Source organism: Apium graveolens, chromosome 4, assembly GCF_009905375.1.
Source record: "Apium graveolens cultivar Ventura chromosome 4, ASM990537v1, whole genome shotgun sequence".
In the NCBI taxonomy this organism is placed as follows: Eukaryota; Viridiplantae; Streptophyta; class Magnoliopsida; order Apiales; family Apiaceae; genus Apium; species Apium graveolens.
In genome coordinates, this window is record NC_133650.1 from 309,875,638 (window position 1) to 309,894,363 (window position 18,726).

Consider the following 18,726-nt stretch of genomic DNA (forward strand, 5'->3'; position numbering starts at 1 on the left):
ATGTAACCTCAAATGCAACCAAAAAAACTCCATTCAACTAGTTACATATCCGCTTGATTTTAGTTGATTCCGTATTTTTGCAAAAAAAATTAGAAACTTAAAAAAATCGCAAAAAAACTTAGAAAAGTTAGTATTTTTGATAATTTCTCAACTATTTTTTTTGCTCGAACTAGAAATTATAATTTACCTGAAGAGCATCCTTCTCATATTTCCAAACTTACAAAAAGACAAAACTAACTTTGATTTATCAAAAGAAAAATATAATAACAATGTTATTTAGTTGTAAAAGAGCAATTCTCAACAGGCAACGTATGTCAACGATACATGGTACAAAGGATAATTACAAAGACACTTTTTCCAATTTATGAGACGCCTAGTGAACAATGATGCAACTTCACAAAATCAATCGCAGTTTAGGCTGCAGAAAATGTTGGCCAATTGATCAAATTTCTGATGATATATGCAGCTGCTTCCTAAAAAAATTTGCTACTAGAGAAACGTAAAAAACAATGCAGAAGTTCGGAAGATGGTGAAATTATGAATGTTTCTCATGTAATAGTACTCCATACTCCATACTCCATACTGACGAGTGACGATATGACATTCATTTATCTAGGGCTACGTTGTGCCCAAATTTGGAATCGGGTTCACTAAAATATAGAAACTGAACTGCACAAGAATAAAGTTGCTTCAACACTCTTGTCTTCGATTTGTGACACTGCCCTTTTCATGCTCGCGGACAAGGGAAGACTTGACATCGGCTTCAACACTTTCAGGCTCCATTTGCTCAATGAGAACTATACCGTACTTTAACCCTTTATGCCTGCGTCAACTAAAACATAGATACAAAACCATTACGAGAATAATCTTTGCATCTCTGCTGAAGAAAAGTTACAGTTTGGTAACCAATTCCACAAATTAGGAGGAAAAGTGTACTTTGACTTCTAATACTACTAGCTTACGGCCCGTGCGATGCACGGGTCTTGGTTAATATTTATATATTTTTAATTTTATTTCATATAATTTTATTAAAATTCTATATAAATAATTAAATACTAAATAATGATTATATACTTATAATTTCAAGTTAGGTTCAACTAGTATAAATAGTATATGATTGATGAGATTTTATTCATAAATAATAATGTAAATGTTTGTTGTTGGTGAGTGAGATTCGAATCCGAAAACTTATATATATCTTTATAAATAATATACATGTTGTTAACGGGATTCAAACCTGAGAACTTATATGTATTTTTATAAATAATAATATAAATATTTGTTGTTGACGGGATTCGAACCTGAGAACTTGTGGAGTGTATTTTTTTAGTATGTAGATCTAACGGCTCTGATTATTTGATGAAGAAGATCCGACGGTCGTGATGTAAAGGGATAACCAAAATGAGGGGTCAATCAAACTACAAATTATACCTCATTCCGGTTATTATACAGTTAAAAAGAGGTAAGCTACGGCAAATACATGTTATTTCTAAAACATGCAAATAATTTTTGCATCTCTGTCTGAAAAAAAGTTACAGTCTGGTGACCAATTCCACAAATTACGAGGAAAAGTGTACTTGTGACTTCTAAGACCATTATGTAGTTAAAAAGAGGTAGCTATGGAACATACATGCTCATACAATCATGCATCAGTGTTAATAGATGTAGACGTAATTAGGAATCATTTATATTGCAACTTACAAGATCAACTGCTTTTAGATAGTATGTGAGGCTTGCTCTGGGCCTCTTGAGGAAAATCTTGCAGGCCAGCATTCTTATGAAATACTTCAAATTCACGTCCTACTTAAAATGACTTGAAGCCTGAAAATGCAGGGGTTCGTTCCCCCAAGAAGTCCACCCAGCTAGCATCTCTCGAGAAAATAGCTCAAGGCAACGAGGCTCAAGACCAGGTGCATAGTCCATTAGCAATTCTAAAAATGTCAGAATTAGGAACACAAATAATTTGATGAGTGAAGAATTATCGTTTGGCACATTAAGCAGATTGGTGAAGTGCATGCTATTGCTAATACTTGGATTGTCATTTATAATGAACCTATTACGTCATGGAAGAAACAACCTACGATTTTGAAGCAGATCTGTCAGTGACAGATAATCTTATCAGACCCCTGCATGGCTTTGCATGTGTATTTTTGTTATCCTTATAAATTTAGTTGTATGATGGCAGCACGACCCATCCGTAAGCCTCCGGATTTTTTAGGATCACATAGATACATAAATATACAAAGGTAAATTACACATATCACTTCGTAAAAATATATAATACATAAAATAAGGCTACCTCCAACCGGAGGTTTCCTCGAGTAATCTCCAGGAACGCTGATGAAGACTTGATTGTCCGGTATAGGCTTTAAGCCAGAATATCGATCACAATCCACAGCCTTCAGAAATAAATAAAACCATATTACATTAGCACTTAATACAATTTTACAGATGGAATGTAAGGTAATAATATACTTGAAATTTGAATAACTACTAGATAAAATATAGATGAAAAACTTGATAGTGTCACCTCGTTATAACAGTAACCAAGGAGCAGGCACTCATATGGTCTATGATGAAAGAGATCCAAGTCGCTAATCAATGAGCCATCTGCTTTCACCTGAAAAGTAAAACCATTAGATTTCAAGGATTTGCGTCGCCTGTTTACAAAAGTGTATTGCTTGCTATTTAACATTTAGAGTTGTATATACACCTTTACCCAGTACATGGTAGCCACATATTTGACTCCCCATTTGGGGAATAGTTCGTTCTCAACAAAAGCTCGTAATTTTTCTCTATTGGTCACCCACAAAGCAACTAGTGCTCCCTCAGTATGACTTAATTGCTTTATAGGAAGAGATAAAAAGAATCGGTTAGGCAAAGTTTGGTACCTGTAGATAAAAACAAACATAGAATCAGCAATAATTAATGTACTTAACGCTGATCTGAGCATTTTTAGATTGCAGAAAAATACAACACATCAACGTATAATTGACTTAAATGTTATGGATCAAAACTAATATATACAATTGCTGTATTTAATACTAAGGAACGTGAGCTTCAAGGCTCGATTTTGACTGCTCTTGTGTTTCATGACTCAATCTGCCTTAACAAGATGCCTACGTACCTTGCTGATTGCCAAGGATCAAGTCAAAAAACGTAGTTCTTGGTCTGTGGGGTGAGACCCCTTATATAGATGTTGGGAGTCCTTGAATTGGACTTGGTATAGGAGACTTGGTGGTTAAGTCTCTGAATTAGGATAGACTTAGGAGTCCTAGGGAGTAGGAAGCTGATTTCTTATCCCATGAGGTTCCTTGGAGGCCAATCTACAAGGATTTATATCCTCACTAGGACTTATCTTAATAGCTGTTTTTCTCCCTTCTTTATTAATTACAAAATTAATAAATAATCAGGGTTTTTGGGCCTTCTTTGTTCCATCAGGCTTGATCTGGTCCATCAGGCCTGATCGATATGTTAACCTTTCTGGTCTGAATGTCATACATATTCTTATTGGGCCTTGCAGCCCAAACTATAATATTATGTAATCAGGATTTATTTATCCCTATCATTTGCCCCCCAACTTTTGGGAAACATTGATAAGGTTTCGCAGAAGTTGAGTCTATTCATTCCCTTACAGGGTTTCGTTTTTGCGTAAAGTGTGGAGCGACCTACACGTTTACAACGATTTTTCCTTTTATTCAGGAATTATCTTAATTTCCAGGAATTTTTCCCTTAATTTCGGGATTTATCCTTAATTTTCTGGATTTTTCCCTTAATTTCTGGGATTTATCCTTAATTTTCTGGATTTTTCCCTAAATTTCTGGGATTTATCCTTAATTTTCTGGATTTTTCCCTTAATTTCTGGTATTTATCCTTAATTTTCTGGATTTTTCCCTTAATTTATGGGATTTATCCTTAATTTTCTGGATTTTTCCCTTAATTTCTGGATTTATTCCTTATTTCTGAAAATATTTACATTATTCAAAAATATTTTAAGGAATTTCCTCAATTTCTGTAATTTTTCAGATTTTTTTTTTTAATAAAGATTTCGACCAGGAATCCATTCGACCAGGATCCTGGTCGAATTAACCTTCAGTATGCCTTGGTCGACTGGATTTCGAGCAGGGTGCATTCGATCAGGAATCCTGGTCGAATTTCGGCCAGGATTCCCCCCCCCTTCTTTTCTTTTCTTTTTTTCGACTAGGATTTTCTTCCCTTTCGGTCAGGATTCTTGTTTTTTTGACCGAATTAACCATCTTTTGTTGCCCAGGTCGACGTAAATTCGGGCAGGGTCCATTCGACCAGGATTTTACCCTGCTTCCTGGTCGACAGGGTCAAAAAAACGTTATGGCATTCTGGTCGAATGAAACAATCATTTCCCTTTTCGACCAGGAATTTTTGGTCAGGATCCTTCTCTTGACCGAAATAGCCCTTTTTTCAGCCTTGGTCGAAGGAAAATCGACCTCAATGCACTCGACTAGGATCTTGGTGCAAGTCCTGATCGAATTGGGTCAGGCTCCTTCTTTATAATTTTTTTTTTATATTCTTGGACTTGGGCCCTTAAATCTGGGCTAAATTTCTTCCATCCCGAACTTGGGTCCATGAATTGGATTCTTTTGGGCCAACTTTTTAATGGGTTAAAACTTGGGCCCATTTCAACCGGGTTTGTTTTATTGGGGCTGCCCTTTGGGCCCACTGTTTTTTGCTGGGCTTCAATAAACAATATTCTGGGTCCTAATTCTCTAATTAACTGGCCCCTTTTTTCTGAACTGGGCTTTTCCATAGGCCCAATAATTCTTGGGCTGGTCCCTTTTCTATACCAAAGTTCCAGAATCTTCTGGAATTTTGAGGTTTTTTTTATGGAATTTTATGCATTATTAACATCACTTATTTTGTTTTTTTGCCTTGTTTTGCAGCTGCTAAGGAGATTAACGAGGACAATGTTCCTCCTGTTGAAGAGACTGCTAGGATGAAGAAAGCTCGGCTCGCAGGCCTAGACACCCGGGGAAAGGCGACAGAGTCTATCTTCTTGAGAAAGCACAAGGATCCTATTGGGGAGGCTTCAGCTGAAGGAGCTGAGGGCCATAATGCTCCTATCACTGCTGCTGCCCCTGCTGCTGCTGCTACAGACGCCTTTCAGCCTCTCTGGGGATTCCGTGGTTGGTTCCACGAAGCATGCTTGGGATTGGTCCTATCATAGCGTGACTCCCAAGGACTTTACTGACGTGGTGGCCACCCCTGACCTTGAGAGGATTAAGCTCATGGGAGCCCAGTCTATGGCTTCAGTATGCCTTCTCTCTTTTGAACTTATCTTTCATTCTTGTAGCATTTTCTTGCCTTATACTTTGTTGATTGCTTTGTTTCATTCTAACGCCTATTTTCAAGGCGCTGTGAGGCAAGCCGAGTCATGGAAGCGGGCTTCTGATAAGGCCGATAATGCCCTCAGGAGGCAACAGAAGAAGTATGCTAACCTGGAGAAGAAGCTCAAGCGCAAGGAGGAAGAACTCGGAGAGTCTAACGCCAAGCTGGTGGTACTTCGGGCGGAGAAGGATAAAGCTATAGACAACTATCTGGACTCGGAAGAGTTTGCCCAATCCATGAGGATTAGGGATGATTCAGTCTTTCCCGGGTTTTTCCCCTCCTAGCGCCATCCCCAACCTAGAGGGCCGGTTATAAATGCAATTTTTGGAGGGCCACAACCTCGAGGACCTGTGATAAACACGATCTTTGGAGGTCCAACTGCTGCTGGATTGTCCAAAAACTCCAGAAAGGCATATACTAGAGAGGTTATGCATATTGTTGGAGAAGCCCCGAAAAGGGCCAGGACAGAAGTAACATTGGCTTTTGATGATTCTGACCTAGAGGGTGTAAAGTTTCCTCATGACGACCCGCTGGTCATAACACCAATAATAGGAAATAGCCCGGTTAAGAGGGTCATTGTGGATAATGGTGCTTCTGTTGATATATTGTTCCACGACGCCTTTCTAAGGATGGGGTATAACGACTCCCAGTTGACACCAACCGACATGCCAATATATGGATTTGTTGGAGTAGTTAAGTCCTGTGGAAGGAATAATCAAATTGCCAACCACCATAGGAACGGAACCAAGGCAAGCAACTCAGATGTTGGATTTCGTGGTGGTAAAGGCTAGTTCAACTTATAATGCTATTATGGGGAGAACAGGGATACATGCCTTTAAGGCAGTCCCCTCTTCCTACCATTCAGTTATGAAATTTCCCACCCCAAACGGGATTGGAGAAGAGAGAGGAGATCAAAAAATGGCTAGAAACTGTTATGTTGCCTCTTTGAGGGCAGATGGAGTCGGGGGCAGGTTCTTCCTATTGAAGATATGGATGTCCGAGAAAATGACGAGAAGAGAGGAAAGCCAGCAGAAAACTTGGTTTCGGTTCCTTTAGACCCCGAGAATCCTGAGAGGATGACTTTCATTGGAGCCACACTAGAGGAGCCCCTTAGAGGGAAGTTGGTGAAATTTTTGCAAGAAAATAGTGATGTATTTGCATGGTCAGCAGCTGATATGCCAGGCATAGACCCAGAGCTGATTACTCACAAGCTAAACGTGGATCAAAACTAATATATATAATTGTTGTATTTAATACTAAGGAACGTGAGCTTCAAGGCTCGATTTTGACTGCTCTTGTGTTTCATAACTCAATCTGCCTTAACAAGATGCCTACGTACCTTGCTGATTGCCAAGGAATAAGTCAAAAAACGTAGTTCTTAGTCTGTGGGGTGAGACCCCTTATATACATGTTGGGAGTCCTTGAATTGGACTTGGTATAGAAGACTTGGTGGTCAAGTCTCTGAATTAGGATAGACTTGGGAGTCCTAGGGAGTAGGAAGCTGATTTCTTATCCCATGAGGTTCCTTGGAGGCCAATCTACAAGGATTTATATCCTCACTAGGACTTATCTTAATAGCTGTTTTTCTCCCTTCTTTATTAATTACAAAATTAATAAATAATCAGGGATTTTGGGTCTTCTTTGTTCCATCAGGCCTGATCTGGTCCATCAGGCCTGATCGATATGTTAACCTTTCTGGTCTGAATGTCATACATATTCTTATTGGGCCTTGCAGCCCAAACTATAATATTATGTAATCAGGATTTATTTATCCCTATCATTTGCCCCCCAACTTTTGGGAAACATTGATTAGGTTTCGCAGAAGTTAAGTCTATTCATTCCCTTACAGGGTTTCGTTTTTGCGTAAAGTGTGGAGCGACCTAGACGTTTACAACGATTTTTCCTTTTATTCAGGAATTATCTTAATTTCCAGGAATTTTCCCTTAATTTCGGGATTTATCCTTAATTTGCTGGATTTTTCCCTTAATTTCTGGGATTTATCCTTAATTTTCTGGATTTTTCCCTTAATTTCTGGGATTTATCCTTAATTTTCTGGATTTTTCCCTTAATTACTGGGATTTATCCTTAATTTTCTGGATTTTTTCCTTAATTTCTGGATTTATTCCTTATTTCTGAAAATATTTACATTTTTCAAAAATATTTTAAGGAATTTCCTTTGTAATTTTTCAGAATTTTTTTTTAATACAGATTTCGACCAGGAATCCATTCGACCAGGATCCTGGTCGAATTAACCTTCAATATGCCTTGGTCGACTGGATTTCGAACAGGGTGCATTCGATCAGGAATCTTGGTCGAATTTCGGCCAGGATTTCCCCCCCTTCTTTTCTTTTTTTTTCGACTAGGATTTTCTTCCCTTTCGGTCAGGTTTCTTGTTTTTTGACCGAATTAACCATCTTTTGTTGCCCAGGTCGACGTAAATTCGGGCAGGGTCCATTCGACCAGGATTTTACCCTGCTTCCTGGTCGACAGGGTCAAAAAAACGTTCTGGCATTCTGGTCGAATGAAACAGTCATTTCCCTTTTCGACCAGGAATTTTTGGTCAGGATCCTTCTCTTGAGCGAAATAGCCCTTTTCCAGCCTTGGTCGAAGGAAAATCGAGACTCGACTAGGATCTTGGTGCAAGTCCTGATCGAATTGGGTCAGGCTCCTTCTTTATAAATTTTTTTTTATATTCCTGGACTTGGGCCCTTAAATCTGGGCTAAATTTCTTCCATCCCGAACTTGGGTCCATGAATTGGATTCTTTTGGGCCAACTTTTTAATGGGTTAAAACTTGGGCCCATTTCAACCGGGTTTGTTTTATTGGGGCTGCCCTTTGGGCCCACTGTTTTTTGCTGAGCTTCAATATACAATATTCTGGGTCCTAATTCTCTAATTAACTGGCCCCTTTTTTCTGAACTGGGCTTTTCCATAGGCCCAATAATTCTTGGGCTGGTCCCCTTTTCTAAACAAAAGTTCCAGAATCTTCTGGAATTTTGAGGTTTTTTTTTTATGGAATTTTTCCTTAATTTCTGGATTCTTCCAGAAATTTCTCAAATATGCACTAAAATCCTTTCAAGTACTTGGTGAAGCATTCCAGAATGTTCCTGAAGTTGGGCCCAAATGGGTTTTTCTAGGCCCAATTTCCCCTTTCTTCTCCTATATAAAGGGGGGAGGAGTGTGCTTTCATTCACACTCTCCACCTTTCATTTCACACATCCTTTCTCAAGCTTCCTAACCTCCTCCTCTCTCAACTTCCCTTCCTTAGTTTTCCAGCCCTCTTTCTTTCAAAGTTTCCAGGCTTTTCCAGCTTTGCTAATGGCTGACAAGAGTTCCGAGAGGGCGGCCAAGATAGCCTCGGCTTCAAAACGAGGTAAGGATATCGAGATCCGTTCTTCGTATATGTCTTTAATCGATATGGTTAACACTAGGGGGGGATGAATATCCCTCTACTGCACACCTCGATTCTTTTAATCATTGTAATACTTGGCACAATATAGATTTCGATAAACTAAATGCACGTTATAACGTCCTTCCTCCTCTTAGATTAGTTCCAGTCTCTGGTGGTGACCGTACTTGCCATTGGAGACCCGACACTCTCTTTATTTACACAGATGCCCTTAATGCTGGGCTTAGGTTTCCTTTCCACCCTTTTATTCCTCATCTTTTAGCTGATATACAAATCAACCCGTGTCAGCTTCCTCCAAACGCCTGGAGGAACGTTTTATGTTTTATGGTCTGCTGCCTTAGGGAGGGCTTTCCTCTTTCTGTAGCTGTTTTTAGGAAGGTCTTTCAGTTCTATAATAGCTCTTCCAGTATTTGTGGCTGGGTCTATGTCAAGCAAAGGCCCAAAAGTAAACACATCTTTAACAGCGCCTCCATTCCTGATAACAACCAAAACTGGAGGAATAGTTTCGTTGGGTTACGTTGGGAGAATGGTGACTGGGGCACACTCTTCCGATCTTCCTTCGGGAAGGTCAGTGATGGTAGCCTCAAATCCATTCACTTAACTCCTGAGGAAACTATTATTTATAATGGGCTTACTCAGGACAACGGCACTACTACCAGCTGGACTCTCTTAGAGGAGTTCTCCCTCATTCACGTGGGACTATCCTCTGTTTCTCAACAGGGTATTTTTCTTCCCTTATCATCTTTGTTTCATTTCATGCAGTATTAACATCACTTATTTTGTTTTTTTGCCTTGTTTTGCAGCTGCTAAGGAGATTAACGAGGACAATGTTCCTCCTGTTGAAGAGACTGTTAGGATGAAGAAAGCTCGGCTCGCAGGCCTAGACACCCGGGGAAAGGCGACAGAACCTATCTTCTTTAGAAAGCACAAGGATCCTATGGGGGAGGCTTCAGCTGAAGGAGCTGAGGGCCATAATGTTCCTATCACTGCTGATGCCCCTGCTGCTGCTGCTACAGGCGCCTTTCAGCCTCTCTGGGATTCCGCCGAGGGGATACCGTGGTTGGTTCCACGAAGCATGCTCGGGATTGGTCCTATCATAGCGTGACTCCCAAGGACTTTACTGACGTGGTGGCCACCCCTAACCTTGAGAGGATTAAGCTTATGGGAGCCCAGTCTCTGGCTTCGGTATGCCTTCTCTCTTTTGAACTTATCTTTCATTCTTGTAGCATTTTCTTGCCTTATACTTTGTCTATAGCTTTATCCTTCTCCGCCCGAAGTACCACCAGCTCGGCGTTAGATTCTCCGAGTTCTTCCTCCTTGCGCTTGAGCTTCTTCTCCAGGTTAGCATACTTCTTCTGTTGCCTCAAGACAAGGGAGTCGATAATGGGGGCAAAGAGAAGGATGATAAAGAAAAAGAATATTGGGTTCTCTATTTTGATGGAGCATCAAAAACAAACTCCAGTGGAGCAGGATTGGTTTTGCAAAGCCCTGATGGGTTCTTAATTGAGTATGCTATGAAGCTAGACTTCCCAACCACAAATAATGAGGCAGAATATGAAGCCCTGATAGCTGGCCTTGGCCTAGCTGGAACACTTAGAGTCAAAAACTTAAAAGTCCGTGGAGACTCGAAACTGATCATATCCCAGGTAAAGGGCGAATTTGAGGCAAGGGATGATACGATGGCTAAGTATGTCCGCCTAGTAAGGGCTGTGATGACCCAATTTAATGAATGCCATGTTGAACACATTCCAAGGGAAGAAAATGTTAAGGAAGATGCGTTATCAAAGTTTGCTTCATCTGAGATAGAAGAAAGTTCAGGAAGCGTGTACTTCCTTGTTTTGAAGACACGAAGCATAGATGTTAAGCTTGTGCATGCTTGGCTCCTGAAGAAGTGCATGAAGGTATTGTGGACAACACTTGGGGGGCAGGGCCTTGGCTCATAAGATAACCCGTTTAGGCTTCTATTGGCCAGAAATGATGGCTGATGCCAAAGAATATGTGAAGAAGTGTGATCGCTGTCAAAAGCATGCACCAGTTGTTAGACAACCCCCCGAGATGCTGACCTCTATTAACTCGCCTATTCCCTTTGCTATGTGGGGGATGGATATTCTAGGGCCTTTCCCTATGGCCACGGCACAAAGGAAGTTTTTGATTGTAGCCATTGATTATTTCACCAAGTGGATTGAAGCCAAACCCTTGGCCAAAATCACGACTAAGCAGGTTGCACAATTCCTGTGGGAAAACATCATGTGCCGATATGGAATTCCCCGTATCCTCGTCACTGACAATGGAATACAATTCAACAACGAGGAATTCCAGAAGTATTGTGAAGAAAATGAAATTGAGTTACGGTTCACCTCTGTGGCTCACCCACAAGCCAATGGGCAAGCGGAAGTAGCAAATCGAATAATCCTGGATGGACTAAAGAAGAGGATCGAGAAGTCAAGAAATAATTGGGTGGATGAGATACTTCCCATATTATGGGCCTATAGGACTACCTGTAGAGTCAAGACAGGAGCAACTCCTTTCATGTTGGCATATGGGGCAGAAGCAGTAGTTCCCGTGGAGATATCACATTCCTCTCCAAGGATTCAGGCTTTCAATGCTGAGGAAAATGAGGAAGGACAAAGGTTAGCTCTGGACTTAATCGACGAAGTGCGAGATGGGGCACATGCAAAGATAGTAGAGTATCAGAAGAAGGTTTCATTCTACTACAACCTAAGGGTTAAAGAAAGATTTTTCAAACAAGGTGACCTGGTCTTGAGGAAGATAGACGCTTCTGGCGTAGGACAGAAAGGGAAGCTTTCCCCGAATTGGGAAGGGCCGTACAGAGTCAAGAGTGTTCAAGGTAGAGGAACCTACAAGCTAGAGACTATGGATGGTTTTGAAGTCCCGAGAACTTGGCATGCACAAAACCTGAAGGTTTACTATGTGTAGGGCAGTTGGATACGATTCTCACTTGTCAAGATGGCGAGTATGCTGAAAAGCACCTTGAAGCTTTGCTTGCTTAGGATTTATATGTTCTAGTTTTATTACGAAGTTTATTAAGACTTATGTAAGGGACGAATCCCAGACAATTTTATGAAATGAAACAAAGATGATAAGGGAAGAAAAATACCCTGTTGAGAAACAGAGGATAGTCCCACGTGAATGAGGGAGAACTCCTCTAAGAGAGTCCAGCTGGTAGTAGTGCCGTTGTCCTGAGTAAGCCCATTATAAATAATAGTTTCCTCAGGAGTTAAGTGAATGGATTTGAGGCTACCATCACTGACCTTCCCGAAGGAAGATCGGAAGAGTGTGCCCCATTCACCATTCTCCCAACGTAAACCAACGAAACTATTCCTCCAGTTTTGGTTGTTATCAGGAATGGAGGCGCTGTTAAAGATGGGTTTACTTTTGGGCCTTTGTTTGACATAGACTCAGCCACAAATACTGGAAGAGCTATTATAGCACTGAAAGACCTTCCTAAAAACAGCTACAGAAAGAGGAAAGCCCTCCCTAAGGCAGCAGACCATAAAACATAAAACGTTCCTCCAGACGTTTGGAGGAAGCTGACACGGGTTGATTTGTAAATCAGCTAAAAGATGAGGAATAAAAGGGTGGAAAGGAAACCTAAGCCCAGCATTAAGGGTATCTGTGTAAATAAAGAGAGTGTCGGGTCTCCAATGGCAAGTACGGTCACCACCAGAGACTGGAACTAATCTAAGAGGAGGAAGGACGTTATAACGTGCATTTAGTTTATCGAAATCTATATTGTGCCAAGTATTACAATGATTAAAAGAATCGAGGTGTGCAGTAGAGGGATATTCATCCCCCCTAGTGTTAATCATATCGATTAAAGACATATACGAAGAACGGATCTCGATATCCTTACCTCGTTTTGAAGCCGAGGCTATCTTGGCCGCCCTCTCGGAACTCTTGTCAGCCATTAGCAAAGCTGGAAAAGCCTGGAAACTTTGAAAGAAAGAGGGCTGGAAAACTAAGGAAGAGAAGTTGAGAGAGGAGGAGGTTAGGAAGCTTGAGAAAGGATGTGTGAAATGAAGGGTGGAGAGTGTGAATGAAAGCACACTCCTCCTCCCCCCTTTATATAGGAGAAGAAAGGGGAAATTGGGCCTAGAAAAGCCCATTTGGGCCCAACTTCAGGAACATTCTGGAATGCTTCACCAAATACTTGATTTGATTTTAGTGCATATTTGAGAAGCCTTTTTCCAATTTTTGCGAGACAAAATGTACCAGAAAAAGAAAAACGGAAGTATATCCCCAGTACATTAGTTTTTGAACTAAAAGCTTCCAACCAACTCATTCTGACTGAGCAGGAATTTCACAGTTTTGATTAATATTCTTTTATGTAAAACACCTTAACTAGAAAAAGCTTTTCTAGTTTCAGTTCGCATCAGTGATAGATCTTCAACATTTCTTTAAGTTTCACTTACTCTAACGAAAAATTATTTTGCAGCGAGCCAGCGACCAAAAATCTATGTTAATTGCCACTTGGCATATAGAGATGCTAGCCATCTCCCATAGATTGAGACCTGTATTAACCTTTATACAAAAAACTTATGAACTACATGGAAAAGGTATTCGAAAAGTGAGTTCCAGTTTCCCTCCTTTATTCATCTATAACCTTTTAATTATGGTCAAAACAAGGGGCAGTTAATAAATAAGGAAATGTTAGGTTCAGTTATAATAGTACATTTCAATAATGCACATTTTTCTGATCATGTGGTATATAGTGTTTTCATTTCCTTAATTTAATGGGAATATACTATCCACATTACAGTTTTGCACTCATTTTCTAAACCCTATAAAAGCATAGAAAGATGCAAAATTTGAATAGTAACACCATACTTAAGTTTTTGTCGAGCACTGCCATTTTCCCATGGCGGATCAATTACTATAAGATTGAAGCCGCGATCAGACTCAGCTGCAAAAAGGAGTTGTAAATTTATAAATCATATGGGTAAAGGTGAAATGGTAAAACAATTCTCCAAATTAAATATATTTTAGGACGGCTTTTCCTCCAACTAATACTGGGCTTAATAGCATTTCTAAATGCACTTAAAAAGGCCGGGAAGTGAGAGAAAACTAAGAAACACAACCACAAAAAACAGCCCCATTGTGGCTAATACTGCAAAGTCACAGCACGGAGAAGTGGTAAATTTCGGGTGTTCACTCTTCTTTCTCTCATATCCATATATCTGACTTCATATTCTTGAATATACCCAATGTGTAATTAACAATACAAATATGTCATGTGACAATTAAATTAAAGATGCAGTCAAATAGTTGAACAATAAAATAAATAAGGAGTTAAATGGGCTTTGTGGCGATAAAGGGACTTGATATGATCAATTCTAGACACAATCAATCAGAAGAAAAATGTTACAGTTTAAAATTAATCAAAATCATTTGCCAGTAAAATTCATTTTAAGATGCTTGTTTTTTGAATGATTAAAAAGTCCAGTTTACAGTTATGATTAACATTCAGATAGGGATGCAAGTTGGCAAGGTAAATTGATAGTCTAGATTTTATATAGAACTTAAATATAATTACACAAATTGCTAAAATATAGAGGAAAATTAATGGACAGCAACCCTCCCCAAATGCAGGAACTCAATGAGCTTATAGTGCAAAAGCTGCACAAATAATTATATCGGTTTAAGTCATTCGCAACAATCAGTGAAGTGAATATAACACTTGCCAAAACCTTTACTTATGTTTTGCCTTTAAACTATCATTGTTAACCGATCAGTTGTCAACAACAGATTTATCAAGTTTACATATACTAATTCTTTAGTTTTTCTTAATAAATATAGCTTTTAATCAAGTACTTTTCAGCAAAGATTACCAGGAATCAGGTTGTGAATCTTCCCCAAATCAGACTTCCACATGTCAAGAGAAATATAATCATGATTAGAATGTTCAACACCAACATTTTTCAAAGTATACAAACACAAATATGGAGAATTTTATTCGATTTCATTATTAAATAGGATTAATTTACTAAATTGAAAAGATAACATAATACAAAGAAGTGGAGACATAGATAGATATATGTTGTATAGGCAAAATTTATTGCATACCATAAAGAAGCTGCTCTCTCTAGGTAATATGTATTTGTTGTTTAAAAATATGGCCTCCGCGTCATTGCTAGTCTCATTCACAACCAAGTTGTCAAAGAGCGGAATAGTTTTAGATTCACATGACTGGATGCGGGAGAAACCTGAGATTTCAATATTTAGTACTAAGCTAGATTGCTCAAATTACATCAGGTCAAAGGAAATGGATGCATTAAAAAGCAAGTACTTTCTATACAGGAGCCTAATCAAATACAAGTTTTACGGTAGAAGTTAGTTAACAAAAGTGTTTGAAGGCAGAAGCTCATCTTGAAGTGCCTCCACAGAGTGCAATATAGAAACCAAAAGATGAAACTAGCAATACAAGGACACGTGTTCTTCGAACCAATTATGTTAGAAAAAATTATTATTAAATCCCCTGATACCTTGTACTTCCACCTCTACCCCACAATTACTATTTTAATAGGTGTTTGCCGCATCCAGCCTGAGCGGAGACGTTGTGTGCATGTGAATTAAATTCTTGTATCTCAACATTTCCACAAAAAAATAAAATAGACAAGTACTGAAATTGACCTGCTACCCAACAATGTAAACTACTAAACTAGTAACCAACAATATTTGCGTTTTTCTTTCTAAATACCAAATAATCTCTTATCCTTCAAACAAACTGTATCACCTCCTCTCTGGTTCTACTTTTTTTCATATTCCATCTGGAGGTAAATGCACTAGCTATACAACAAGCATGGATCACATCACACATCGCGTTATCCACAAAACAAGAATCCAGATTCCAAAAAGTGGTTGAAACTTGGGATGTAAACTTTGATATCACTAAAACCTGGACAACTGTTCAGTTTTCCATTGCTAATGGACTGAATCCAACAGTGTGCCATTTTCCGTGGTTACGAGCAAGCAGAAATTACTCAGGTCCAATGACTTATTGCTTTTGAAAATCTAAGCTTTCTTAAAATAAAAGGATTGTGTTTTACATAAGATGATATTTAGAAGGAATGAGCCCCCAAACGATTGCGGGCCCATTTAATCCAAGCATATACTAATTTATCCGCATAAACAGCTTAATATTTCCATCATTAATCAGGCAGCTACTTAATAATATAATAATGTATCGAATCTAACCAAGAAACAAGGCAATAAAATTTAATATGCATCTTCATAAAATCAAGATTATAACTACTTAATCAATTTAGACAAACCTCCATTTTGAGATTCCTCAGTCAAACAATCATTGTAACATAAATTAAGAGTAATCTCGTACATAGGAGCTTGCCAAACAGTCCCTAACTCCACAAAAGACTGCTCAACACCTGCCTCTTCCGCAGCTTCGTCACCTCTCAAATTTCTCAGACTTTCTAAAACATAGTTGTTGCTAAGTAAATCCTCATGTGCCTTCAACATGAACACCCTAGCCTCCTAAAATCAAGTTATATACACACAACACATTACATATTTACACACTTTATGACTACATAGTAAATACATTAACTGCAGTTCATAGTCTGTAATCACACACACACACAAATCAATCACACTGTATCCATACGAAAAAGTAACAATATGTAAGAGTCCGCAATTACATAACACAGAATTAACAAGAATTTATAGTCAGCTAGCCATGTATTTACACGCACAATCCATGACATCGTATATACGCAAACCAAATCAGTTACATTATATTCATACTCATAACTAACAACGCGTAAGAGTCCGCATTCACGTACACAAAAGTAATTAGAGTTTTCGTCAAATAGTCATGTCATTTACATAAACAATCTACGACATTGTATACACACACACAAAATCAGTTATACTCCGCATTCACGTACACAAAAGTAATTAGAGTTTTCGTCAAATAGTCATGTCATTTACCCAAACATTGTATATACACACACAAAATCAGTTATACTGTATTCATACGCATAAGTAACAACGTGTAAGAGTCCGCATTCACATAACACAAAATTAACAAGAGTTTATAGTCAATTCTCAATTAGTCATGTACTCGCACACGCACACGCACGAAGCAACACATTATAGTCTGCACCTACACACACAATATCAATTACACTGTATTAACACACACACGCACAAAATCAATCACACTGTATTGACACACACACAAAGTATCCATCAATCTCTCTCTCTCTCTCTCTCTCTCTCTCTCTCTCTCTCTCTCTCCCCCCCCCCCTCTCTCTATCTCTCTCTATCTCTATCTCTATCTCTATATCTCTCTATCTCTCTCTCAAATACACCGGATTAACACTCACAAACATCAATTACAATGTATTCACACACACACACGCACAAATAAGTACAAATACACACAGAAATCGATACAAATAAGGCACTACCAAATGACGCCGATTAGCGAGCTGCTCTTTCTCATTTAGACTCCGCGACGTCGTTTTGACCTTTCGTTTCCTCTTTCTACTAACACTTTTTGAACTCAAATTCGTTGATTCGAAGAAACGAGAGTAGTAAACAGATGGAGAGAGTTTGAACCGGCTGTAATGCCGGTTCAGCACTCGGACCGGGTCTATGAACACTGCGTTTGAGTTCTCGAACCGGTACACTCCGGTTTTCTCGAAACTCGGTAGCTTATTTTCGGCGGTTTTTTCAGTCTCCGCCATTTTTGTTGCAGCTAGTAAAAATCAGCTTCGAATGCATAGGTAAAGCACTTTTAAGTCTGAACCCAGCCCAAAACGACCAGGCCCAAATTCTGGAAGCTCGTACTATGTTATTAGTAAATGGGCTACGGTATACTATAAAATCACTAGCGCTCACCAAAACCGAACCGAAACCGAAAAATCGAACCGAGCTGTGCCAATTCGGTTCGATTCGATCCGATCCTGAATTTTTAGAAATTCGGTCTATTCGAAATAGACCGAAATAAAATTAGATTTGATCCAATTTTTTTAAAAAAATATTTCGGTTCAAACTGAATATACCAAATTATAAATACTATAATTTATATTATATACATTTTACATTTTATAATTTTAGTTTGTAATTATATTTATACACTCTTTGTACTCTATATATCACCTTACTTTAATTGTATTTTAGATTTTATAATTTTTCGTTTAAAATTTCAATAAAATTTTATTTTTGAAACAAATTCGGTCTATTCGGTCCAAAACCGGACCGAACCGAACCGAATTATTTATGTTCGGTTCGGTTCGGTGCAGTCCATATTACAATTTCGGTTCGGTCCAAAAAAAATGGTAATTCGATTTTTCGATCTATTCGGTTCAGTTCAATTTTGGACTGAACCGACCGAATGCTCAACCTTACTTTCGTACCAACCAATTCTATACATGTAATACGGGGACTCGGCACATATTTTAAGACGTATTAAAAATATAGTTTCATAAATTATTTTAATTATTTTTTTCTTCTAATTTTAAAATAGAATGTTTGAAGTTTAATATAGAAAAGAGAAATATCAAAAACAAATTATGGAGATTTCCTATATATTCACCTTAAAATGATTGTCGAGCTTTAAAAAAAACCGTGGAAATGAATAGAACAAAGGTAGTATGATTTTCGCGGATAGAAAATATTTCATTAACTGTTTGTATTAAGGCCTAAGAGTATCTTCGGCCTTCTCCAAGAGTGGTTTATTGGCCTAAATTTGGACCGATTTCGGTGCAAATATACCCAACAGTGGTCTATTGCCCCGTTCCAATTTAGGACTGTGAATCAGGCCGACACTATTCACCGGCCTAAATTTTTTTAATGATAAAATATTAACTTTTTATGTTTTATACATTTGTTAATTTGTTGATTGAATGTTATTATATATATGTATTAAGTAGTTTTTAATTATATTTCTTAATTTTCACTTATATATATAATAGT

The 18,726-nt window shown here is 38.5% G+C and overlaps 1 protein-coding gene across 5 annotated transcripts; it reads right to left on the reverse strand.

Moving 5' to 3' along the window:
- Positions 1–257: 257 nt before the first annotated feature.
- Positions 258–17,562, reverse strand: LOC141721711 (methyltransferase-like protein 2). Of its 5 annotated transcripts, XM_074524768.1 has the most exons (10): positions 17,217–17,557; positions 16,062–16,278; positions 14,854–14,993; positions 14,619–14,652; positions 13,618–13,693; positions 2,714–2,891; positions 2,531–2,620; positions 2,300–2,399; positions 1,702–1,931; positions 258–832 (listed from the first exon to the last, which is right to left on the reverse strand). In XM_074524768.1, exons 1-9 carry the CDS (start codon positions 17,493–17,495, stop codon positions 1,801–1,803), a joined length of 1,245 nt encoding a protein of 414 aa, XP_074380869.1. In that variant the 5' UTR covers positions 17,496–17,557; the 3' UTR covers positions 258–832; positions 1,702–1,800. The 5 variants fall into 5 exon arrangements, with proteins under 5 accessions (XP_074380869.1, XP_074380868.1, XP_074380864.1 ...); XM_074524765.1 differs by lacking the exon at positions 258–832 and having other exon boundaries at positions 1,797–1,931; positions 2,082–2,399; positions 17,217–17,560; XM_074524766.1 differs by lacking the exon at positions 258–832 and having other exon boundaries at positions 1,798–1,931; positions 2,078–2,399; positions 17,217–17,560.
- Between the last annotated feature and the right edge of the window lie 1,164 nt (positions 17,563–18,726).